The 11267-nt window shown below is 45.0% G+C and overlaps 1 protein-coding gene across 6 annotated transcripts; it reads left to right on the top strand.

Annotated features, from left to right (window-relative positions):
* Positions 1–1722: 1722 nt before the first annotated feature.
* HOMEZ (homeobox and leucine zipper encoding) lies at positions 1723–10662 on the top strand. Of its 6 annotated transcripts, none has more exons than XM_064292309.1 (3): positions 1731–1914; positions 2389–2503; positions 7010–10662. In XM_064292309.1, exon 3 carries the CDS (start codon positions 7042–7044, stop codon positions 8569–8571), a length of 1530 nt encoding a protein of 509 aa, XP_064148379.1. In that variant the 5' UTR covers positions 1731–1914; positions 2389–2503; positions 7010–7041; the 3' UTR covers positions 8572–10662. The 6 variants fall into 6 exon arrangements, 5 of the variants coding, with proteins under 5 accessions (XP_064148375.1, XP_064148379.1, XP_064148376.1 ...); XM_064292306.1 differs by having other exon boundaries at positions 1731–2012; XR_010323141.1 differs by lacking the exon at positions 7010–10662 and adding an exon at positions 4358–7003 and having other exon boundaries at positions 1723–2503.
* The last annotated feature ends 605 nt before the right edge of the window (positions 10663–11267 follow it).

Genomic DNA, 11267 nt, shown 5'->3' with positions numbered 1-11267 from the left:
GCTTTCCAGCCAAACAAGCATGACTTCTTCCCAGTCAATCCAGTTTTACTAATTGTTTGGATGAGAACAGAATGACCTCTCCACTGGAAACTGAGGGCTGCTGCTGCCTCAAATGTTTCATTTTTCCCTTCCTTCATTAAATAAAAACCATTGGAGGACTGTAATAGCCATGATTTAGAAGGTCTGTATACACCTGGCTCTTACCTTGAGGGATCAAAAGTTTCTAACCCTAAAGCTGAGTATACATGCTTCTGTTGTTTACCCCTAAGATGTTTTGCCAGATAATACTTTGAAGGACATCCAACTTGTATGTAAGACTGGATATTGTTATTAAGCGTAAGGAGGGAGAGGGAGAGGTGAGGCAAATACAAGGCCAGTAACAGAAAATAGGCTCAGCACTGAAAGAGAGACATGTTTATGATGTCTAGCAACCCTCAAAGAGCTCCAGCCTTAAAAGTGGACCAATGAAGAATGAGAAGTAGGAGTTACGTGGTTGTTTTTTTTCTTGGGTGGGGGTAGGGGTGGCTGGTGAGGCCTGCAGAATACAGCGTAAAGCCTGGAATTGTTTTCTAAACTATTGTAGCTACATAAGCTATTAAGTGACCTAAATAAGCAAGAAGAGACTATTTCAAAGACCAGCATAAGAACAGAGACACATCGGAAATACATTGTTCCCAAATTTTAGTCAGAAGATAAACAATTCTAAATATACAAACTTTTGGTCCAGAACTTCCTAGCGTGTGGCATACTGCCTGGGGGAAAATCCATTTCGTTGTCAGCCCTTTCTTGACAATGAAAACCAAGGTCTCCAAATATGAGGCAGAGGTCCCGGTTTTTACAGAGGCAGGGAAGTGGGTCGGAGGGTCTGATAGGTCCCAACTGGTAACCCCTCAGGCACTTTGTCTCGGGGAACCTGTCTGGTACCAACTTGTCTGGGGGAAGCAGCAGGAGACACCGGGATCATAGGATCCTCAACTTTCTGAGCGGCGAAACATCAGATTCATCTCCAGAACAAGTTCCCTTTTGCTTTAGGTTGCTTTGCTGGAGCTGACTGCTGGTGACGACTGGGCCTCGGCTGGGGAAGTCACTGCACATACATAGGGCTAGGGACCAGACTATCAGCCCTGGAGTCTGCTCTGACTCAAGGCAACCCCATGTGTGTCAGAGAACTGTGCTCCTCAGGGTTTTCAAGAGCTTTTTATCAAGAAGTAGATTCCCAGGTCTTTATTCCCAGGCGACTCTGGGTAAATGTAAATCTTCGACCTTCCGGTTAGCTGCTCAGTGCGCTAACCGGTTGCACAACCCAGGGACTCTAGGGTTAGGGAATGGATGATAAAAGGGGCTTCCTACAGTGCTTTTCTCAGGAGGAAACAGCTGGGGGTAGCTGTTGGCGACCTGGACACTTCGGCAAAGTGCTCGAGCCCCTCCCCGGGGAATTCCGGGAGGGACATTGGCCGGTGTACTTCCACGGTTCGGCACCGATAGGATGAGGGTGGCCCCGCGGGGCAGCTTCCCTGCCCACGTACCCAATAGCCCACGCCGCCGGTGGCTCACGGAGCCAATAGCTGACTTCAGTCAAGGCCCGTACAGCCAATAGCCGACCCAGTACGTTCCGCCGGTGACCGCCGGCCTGCGTCCACCAATCAGAACTCGGGCCACCCTGGCACCGCCCCTAGGCGCGCGCCCCACCCATCCGCCCCGCCTCCAACTCGCTCGAGCAGGGCTGGGCTAGACGGGCGCGCTCTCGGGGGCGGGGGGGGTCAGTCCCGGTCCGGGCCCTCCGCACGGGTGGGCTCGGAGGAGGCCGCGCGGGGCAGCAACCTTACTCTCATTCCGGAGGCCCCCTGCCCCCTCTTCCCCTTTCCCCCCGGCCCATGGTGCGAGGCTGGGAGCCGCCGCCGGGGCCGGACTGCGGTGAGTGATCCCCAGCTCCTTCGACTTCCCCTCCCAGACCCTCTACGATCCCCGACCTCCGGAGCCCCATCCCCGCGCTGGAAGGAGGAGAATTCTAGGTTCGAAGCCGCCGGCGCTCCCTCCTTTCTCTTGTGGACTTTGCGGCTCCCTGTTGTATCTGGGGTAGGGTGAGTGGGTGTGTAAGGAGGGGGAGGCTGGGTTGGTACGCCCTTGAAGAGGGGAAGATTGAGATTCGCCTGCTCTTCGGGGCTCATCGCCCCAAGTGTAGCAACTTTTTGTTCTCTGACCCAGTTCAGAGCCTCCTAGACTGCTTGTGAAATGGAGGACAGGAGAAACGTTTCCTTCCCAGGCCTACCCCCCCTCCCCCCATGGCTACTTCCTGGCGACCTCAACACACGTACCTGGCCTTCTGGGGAGCAGTGACCTTTGGGAATGAAGGGTTAACAAGAAACTGCCCCTTCTCACCCTAACCAGCCATACTCAGAAAACCAGCCAGGAAAGTGAGAACTCGAGTCCTCAGAGGTTCCTGGTGTTGCGTCCTCATCTGAGACTTCTAAACTGAAAGAAGACTCAAGATGAGACCTACTTGGTAATGTGGGCCCAAATCAGATCTTTTATCCTGTGAACCTACTTCTCGCCATACACTGGAAGCCCTTTTATGTTATATGATGAGGATTGGTAGATGGCAGTAATCAAAACAGAGTTGGGAATTTAAAAAAACGACGCCTATATATCTTAAACATAATTAAAAGTACATTCATTTCACCAATATTTTGGTATAGTGCCAAGATGGTTTCTTTGTGTAAGTCTAAGTCGGCTGATTGGTGTTCCCAGTTGTCTTTGTAGTATAAACTACAAGAGTGATTCTGAAACCCTGAGAACTTTTAAAATCTACCAATGCCAGGACCCCAGTCCAAACTAACACAAAAAGGGAAAACGGGGCCTGGCTTTTTTTTTTTTTTTCCTTCAGTTTCCCAGGTAATTCTAATTTGCAGTCTTACAGATGAAAGCCTCTATGTACTATATCCATAATATATCATCTGTGATTCCAGTTTTGGTTTTAAGATTCCCCCTTCCCAATCTTTTACAATTGTCTTGCTCACTCCCAATTCAACAATTATAAAAATGTATTCCCTGTTGTGTCATGTCTAAGTCAGCATTTGACTTAGTTTTCACAGGAACGGTTTTTAATGCAGTAATTTTTTTCACAGGTTTATGTGGTATTTAATTACATTATAGAAATACAGGAAAAGCTTCTGGCATAAGCAGGTGTGGAATCACAACTAGCCTAAGCACACAGGGCAGCTTGAGGAAGCAGGCTGAAGCAGATTTTGTTGCAGCATAGTCTACTAGCCTCTAGTATTCAGTGCACCATGGGTATCACTCATGTAATCCAGTGGGTCACCAGGCTCCTGACCCTGTTGAATACCCCTGCCTTCCACTCTCTCCAACTAATACCACTAATCCCTTCTAGGCTTATTCAAATTCTCGAGTCCTCCATCCACTTTTTCCATTCATTCACATCAACATGTTTGTTCATCTTTAAGTGATTACCATTATTGCCTTAAAATTGGAAGCCATAAAGCAGAGGTTTTTAACTTGGGCTCCTGGCAGACAATGACCAACCCCCCCCGAGATTATTTATAATGTATAAGTGTGAATGTTTATTGTGAAAGGGTAGTCATAACTTTCTAAGAGTCCATAACTTTTCTCTCTCAGAGGGATTCATGATCCAAAAGTTAAGAACCATATAAATTGAATACCACTAGTTCTTTCAGATACTTAAAACTGTATCACCCAAACACATTTCAGGCAGCATGTCAATTCTTCTGGAATAAATGTTTAGGGAGCTTAGAAGGATCATGTCTATTGCCCCACTTTGACCGTCTCCTACTTTAACCATAAGCCTAGGCTTGAGCCTAAAGTTCTAAAGTCCTTTTTTTCCTCAGACTGTGTGAAGAATGCCTAGACTGCAAGCTTAAGGTAGCCCCTTTTCTGCCATACACCCAGGGGTGTGGAAGGCCTGAGGGGAATTCCTTCTGGGTGTTATACTGATTCCATATTTCTTATTAGTGACTTTAAGTAACAGTAGGACATATTTGGCATAGTATCCTTTGTTAAAGATTATATCCTTATTAAGGATACAGATTTAGTAATTACTCAGAATGGACCCCCCCCCCCCGCCCCAATCACCTCTGCCCTAGAAGTCCTTCTTCAGCTTTGAGTCTTTTCTTTTTCTACCTAATCCAAAATGGAGGCATGAGAACATAAGACACTGTGGTATGTTCGTTGTGGTTTTGATTACTGTAGGGTACCTGCCCCACTTGTTACAGTTCTCATGAGCCACTCTGATTGTAGTTTCCTCCTACTTCAAAGCCAGATTCTTCTAGGGAGGTACCAGCTATATAGCTGCCCCTTGATTTAAGCCATCCTTCTGTTTCAGGAAATCTTCCACAACTTGTGCTTTCTGTAAGTGAAAACTGCGGCTGTATACCATACACTAAATATATTATTTGCATTACTGCATGCTACACTGAAATATCAAGCTGACGCCATGAGAATCTAAAGGGTATCAAATAAATAACATGAATGAAAGCAAAATGCCTCCTTGTAGGCTTGTAGCTGTGCCTGCCTTGTGTTCCTGTCTGGCAGTTTTCATCGTCACACTGGACAGCTTCATTCCTTACACTACCTTTCCTCATATCTAACGTGTTATTGTGTCCTTATGGAACAGTTTATATGAGGGTAAGTAGATGTCAAGTGTTGCAATTATGAAGTACTCTTCAGCCTGGATTTGGCGGTGGTCCTGCTGGGCCACAACTTCTTGATGATGGTGTAGCACCAGGCCATGCAAGTAATCCATCAGAGGCCACTCAGCTGGGCCAAGGATGAACCTGGGAGGAGAAAGGTGGAACTACCACATTGGTAATGCACCTGGTAATCAAAAAGGATTTATCCCCACATTGTGGCATCAACTTTCCATAGCAGTGGTTTTCAAACTTTTGTTACAGCTGCAAAATCCATTCTGAAATTGTATCCAAATCCCAAAGTACAGAAAATATAAAAATACAGATACCCTGGTTTCCTCCACTTCTAGTTAGAACTCTGCAAAAACAGACTGAAAGCAGTAATTTTTAAGGACTCAGTTTTTGTCTACTTGTCTAGGAGGAGCATTTACCTTGTATCAAAATCACCCTATGAAGCTGAAGTAAGGATAAAAGCTGTTTACTGAGCCTTTACTTTGTTTCTAGGCATAATGTCAAGTGCATCTTTTCACTTAGTCACAACAAACTGGCAAGGTAGATACTGTGATTACCTCCTTTTTTCTGATAGGAAACTAAGGCTTAGAGAGATTAAACAACTTGCCCAGAATACAACAGCATTCTAGAAAGTGGCAGATCACTGTCTCTAAGCAGCTCCTTATGTCCTACCTACAGCAATTCGAATGCATCTAGCAGCACTTTGGAAGAAAGGCCTGGCAGTCTGCCTCCTTGAAGATTACAGCCAAGAAAACCCTATGGAGCAATTCTACTGTGTTAACACACGGGGTACCATGAGTCAGAATCCACTTGACAGCAATGAATTTGGTTTTTGTTTTTATGCATGGTGCCTGGCACATAGTAGTCACCTGGTAAAAATACCCAACAGTTTACGCACACTCATCAGTGCCCCACTTTTTACACACGAGAACAATGAGGCTCATATAAATTCAGTAACTTGCCCAAGATCATACACCTTGTAAGTGGCAGAGCTGGGATTCAAACTCACAGGTCTGCCTTACTCAGGAATTGATATTTCTACCCATTATGCCATGCTACTTCTGTTTACCCTCTTATGGTTCTCTTTATCGCTTTTAGGATCTGCATGACCTTCAGTCTGTTAGATTTGTTTGTTAAAAGGGAATGGTGACATACATTTTTAAATGTTTCTGAATTTTTCTAATCATCCTATAAAATTCTTGGTATTACACCGCCCTATCTCTTAACTTTCTGGGCTTGAGATTTTCTCAGTTCATCTTGTGCATTTTAATAGGGATCCTGTCTCATCCTTAACATATCAGAAGCAATATTCATAAACATAGATGGGATTCCTCTAAGAGTAAAGGGTGACACATGTGCTAAAGGGTCTCTAATGCCCACACGGGAAGCTGAGTTAAAATTCTATTAACAGAATTATTTTGGGGAATGACTTAAGCAGGCATTTCAGGAATGAACCAGAGTCAGGGGCTATTCCTACAGTCCCCACACCTGGAGCCCTGGAGTAGTGGTGCTGGTGGGTGGCTTGCAGGAGCTGGCCACAATTTATAATAGGCCTGTCCACCTGGACTTGAGAAGAAAGCTGGACGGAAGAGATAAGAGCAGCAGGCCTTTGGCCCTATGTGGGAAAAAAAAAAAAATGTGGAAGGGGCTGTTAAAGTCTGAGGGCGCTTTCTGGGTTCCCTAGAGAAAGGCTGAGTAGCCAGAAAAGACAAAGGCTGGGGGAGGGGATAACCTTTGTTTGGAGGCTGACTTGGGGGAGGAAACATTTCCCTCTCTATCCTCACGTGACCAAAACCCAGGGGGAGTGAGCCCTACTTATCCAGAGCTCTGACCTATCTTTCATCCAGAGAGATGGGTTTAGGGTTTAAAGGTACTATCATTCCCCTCCCCCAACGCTCCACCACCAGGTTAAAAAGAGAAAGAAAATGGGTCAGGGGGCTGGGCAGAGGAACTGCTTGGGTCAGAGGGTGAGAGTTGGGGGATAACCTCCAGAAGTGAGGTAGAATTGGAAAGTAAAGGCTATACTACGGTGTTTTTCTTAATCTCTAGAGACATTTTTTTCTTTTTGTGGTGACACTAGTCCTATGAGTTGGGGTAACTTCTGTAGACTTGTTTCCTCATATGTAAAAAAAAAAAAGTGGGACTTATATCAGGCGCTGATAATTTCCTAAGGTTATGAAAATTAAATGAGAAACAGTTAAAGCACTTTAAAAGCAATACAACTTGGCGCAAATAGGAAGTTGATTGTTTTGGTATCCCCCAGTTTATACAGTAGAAATTGGACAGTGTTCCAAAGAGAAGCCCTGGTGACTGAGCTGTTTCTCTTCTTGTTACAGCTATCTCTGACGAGCACACATCAGAAAACACCATGCCTCCTAATAAAGAGGCCGGCAGTCTTAATAGCTCCCCCGCGGGCCTCATCTGTCTCCCTCCAATCTCTGAGGAGCTACAGCTTGTGTGGACCCAAGCAGCCCAGACCAGTGAGCTGGATGACAATGAACACTTGCTACAAACTTTCAGCTACTTTCCCTATCCCAGCCTAGCAGACATTGCCCTCCTTTGCCTACGTTATGGGCTACAGATGGAGAAAGTCAAGACTTGGTTCATGGCCCAGCGCCTCCGGTGTGGCATCAGCTGGTCATCTGAGGAAATAGAAGAGACTCGAGCCCGAGTAGTGTACCATCGGGACCAACTCCATTTCAAATCTCTTCTCTCCTTTACTCATCACGCAGGGCGGCCCCCGGAGGAGGTGCCTCCTTCTCTTGGTGAGCCCACCCAGATGAAAGGATTGAAGGTAGAGCCTGAGGAATCCTCTCAGATACCACCAATGCCACTGAGTCACCAGAAAGTAAAGGAGCCCTTGAGGGCACATGGCAGTGGGGCGTTCCCTCATCAATCAGATTTTTGGCAGGATCTTCAAAGTAGTAGCCTCTCTAAGGAGCAGGCAGGAAGGGGTCCTGACCAGTCACATGGCCTAGGCACTGCTTCCTGGAACCACTCCACAACTGCCCACCAGCCACGTGCTCGGGAGAAGCCCTCACCATTCTCATTACTTGCCAGTAGTTGTAAGAAGGAGTCAGCATCTAGTGTGACTCCTTCCTCTTCCTCTACCTCCTCTTTCCAGGTACTAGCTAATGGAGCTACTGCTGCTTCTAAACCCCTCCAGCCGCTGGGCTGTGTCCCACAGCCACTGTCACCCAATGAGCAGGCACTACCCCCACATCTGGAGCCAGCCTGGCCCCAAGGGCTACAGCATAACTCCGTACCAGGTAGGGTTGGCCCTATGGAGTACCTTTCTCCTGATATGCAACGCCACCAGCGAAAGACCAAGCGCAAAACCAAAGAGCAGCTGGCTATCCTCAAATCCTTTTTTTTACAGTGCCAATGGGCACGGCGTGAGGATTACCATAAATTAGAACAGATCACTGGTTTACCTCGGTCTGAGATTATTCAGTGGTTTGGTGACACACGCTATGCCTTGAAGCATGGGCAACTGAAGTGGTTTCGGGACAACGTAGTACCTGGTGCCCCTGGTTTCCAGGACCCAACAATTCCCACACCATTGCCATCAGCCCGCTCCTTGAATGAATGGTCTGAGACTCCACCTCTGCCCATCCCCCCACCTCCACCAGATATACAGCCCTTAGAGAGGTACTGGGCAGCCCACCAACAGCTACGGGAAAGTGATATCCTTCAACTGAGTCAGGCGTCAAGACTTAGCACCCAGCAGGTACTGGATTGGTTTGCCTCTCGATTACCTGAGCCAGCTGAGGTGGTAGTTTGTCTAGATGAAGAAGAGGAAGAGGAGGAAGAAGAACTGCCTGAAGACGATGGGGATGAAGAGGAAGAGGAGGAGGAGGAAGATGACAATGATGATGATGTGATCATACAGGACTGAGAAGGGGGTCTGGGGGGAGGGGAGTCTGTTACTAAAAGATGAACTAATTTAGTAACTGTTTAAACAAAGAACCCACATTTTTTTAATTACCTTGTGGCAAAGAACTGAGAAGCTTTGTGTTCTTGGTGGTGGGGGATGGGGATGTAGGAAGGCTGGAGCAGAGAGGATGACCACAGGGCACAAAGTGAGGTGGGGATTAGACGGGCGGAAATCCAGGTCTCTAACCTCAACAAAGAGTGCTGAGGACCTGGTTCAAACTATGGGCTGGGAAACAACTCTTGCTATCTTTGTATCTGCTGCTCTCTTCCCTTAGTTTACCACAGAGACCAGACCTTGGCCCTACATCTATAGGAGGACTGGAACGGAGGAGTAAAAAAATTGACGATTCCAGTGCATCCGCCAGTCCCACCATTGTCCGTGGAATATGAGGCTGCCGTGCACCATTCCTTTCTCTCTGAGCACAAGTCCACGGATAATGCAGCTAAGAATCTCAATATATCCCAGTCTCTTCACATATCTTTCTTCTTCCTCATAACAACCTGACTCTGTGTTTTACCTGTTTCATTACTGAGTCACACAGCTAGCACAATGTTTTCGTTTTGGATGCTGGGACCACTTTGCCTTGTACCTTTATATCTTTTTCCAAAATCCCCTCTCTGTTCACTGTTTGTCTCAGGGTGAATCTTCTCCATGGAGCTTGTGAAAAAGTTTAATAATTGGGTGGGGAATAATTTAGACTGGATATTTATTGGAGGTGGGAATTAGAGGAGATGTCCTTAAAAGAAGTAGAATTAGGTTAGAGAGGGATAGAGGCGAGGGGATGATTTCTACTGGTAAGAAGGACAGTGGAGGTAGGCTCCAGGTTTGGTTTTACAATCCTGATACTACTTCCTGCCCTGCTTGCCAGAGACTGGTTTTTCATCTTTTTGGTGTTGGCTCAATTTTGTCCAGAGAAAAGACTTTTCCCTCTTTTATAGTGTCTGTCTTGAGAACAGAGGGACCATCATCTTTAACTGAATTATTAATGTTTTAGAATGGTTTTCATCAGTTGGGGCCAGATGTAAAGCAAATATCAATGGATAATTAACCATCTAAAAAGAGTGGAAGCCCCAAATTGGTAGAATAATAATAATAAAAAGGCCAAAAATAAAACTTTCTTTCTCCTCCACTTTGCTACTTAATATGGTTTAGGGATTGAGGGACCCAAATCCATTAACATTCTGACTTTTTTTTCAAACAGTCATTTAACAAAGTCGACTGATGAATTAAAGGAGTATCTATCAAAGAGTACAAAGGACCTGGGCTTGTTGGCAACCTGAAATACTACATAGCTCAGACCCAAGCCCTTTACAGAGGAATTTCAAAATTGGGGTATTTAGGAGATTCACATCTGACTTGTGGAACTAGCTGAGTTAAGATTCAGTCTTCACTCTGGATGTACAGTTAAGTTAAATCTGAAAGCCTTCCCAGCTTAGCATATATATATATATATATATATATATATATATATATATATATATATATATTTTTTCCTGTTTTGAAGGGGCAGGACATGTTGAGGTCCATCAAAATAACAAAAACAGTGTTTACAAAGCAGTAGGTCAGCATCTATCACCAGACATATAATTTCCCAGTCACCAGATGGTAATGATCAAAATTTCTGAGGCTTCATCAGTGACAAAGATACAACAGTCTTGGAGGTGACTCCACCTTGTCCAAAAGAGAAAGTGTCTAGGAATGACATTAAAAATAATAAATTCAGAGTACCAGAAAGGGTAGTGGGATCCTACTTCAGCTGCTGGGTCATTCCCAAGACCTGCTAATGGCAGATGCCTGCTATCATGTTTTTCCACTATTTTTGCTTAAGGCCTGCCTGCCAGTGGCCCACCCATTTAATCCTTCATTTCTACCCCTTATTACTGAAAGTGAAATAAAGGTTTGACTTATCTCAATGGCAGTGCTTGCTCATTCCACCATTCTAGAGCTTGTAATAGCAATAGAACTGTAGTAACAATTTTATTATCCACATACTTTAGTAAGTTGTTATCATTTTGACAGAAAAGCAAATCAACATACAGGTAGTTCCCCGTTTCACAGTGAGGCTCTGTTCCGACAAGTAGTAAGTAGTAAGTCGGTTCTGGCATAAATGGAAATACTTTTTTTTTTCCTTTTAGTTTTCATTATTGCCTTTTATTATCAGTATCCTCTTAAATCTTATCTTTGAACATCTACAAGTAAACATCTGAGAATGATACCTCAGCAAATTATGTGCTGCAACCTATGTAGTACGTATTCCAATAAGATGTATAAAAAACAAAGATGGTCACAAGTGCCGTTCATTATAACTCAAACACGTCATAAGTCAGGGACTACCTGTATTTAATAATAACTAGATAAACAGGAAACAATAGGCAAATGGAAAAAGTACAAATTAGGACGAGGAACAGAGTCACTTGCTTGTTAATACTGGCAGTGGGAAAGTATATCCAAAGCTAAAAAATGAAACCCAGAAATGAAATATCATTGATGAGTATATTATCCCCTCCCCAAATGATGCTAAGAATTGTTTTTATAACCTTTGTTTCAAGTTGCTGGAAATGAACTATCTGTGTCTTGTGGGAGAAATACAAGCATCTTCCTGAAGCACTAGCCTTATACAAGGCCTGACCACTTCCCTGGGAGGGAATACAGGGTGT

This window comes from Loxodonta africana, chromosome 10, assembly GCF_030014295.1.
Source record: "Loxodonta africana isolate mLoxAfr1 chromosome 10, mLoxAfr1.hap2, whole genome shotgun sequence".
In the NCBI taxonomy this organism is placed as follows: domain Eukaryota; kingdom Metazoa; phylum Chordata; class Mammalia; order Proboscidea; family Elephantidae; genus Loxodonta; species Loxodonta africana.
Note: the sequence above shows the minus strand (reverse complement) of the source record. Positions and strands in the feature narration are given on the sequence as shown.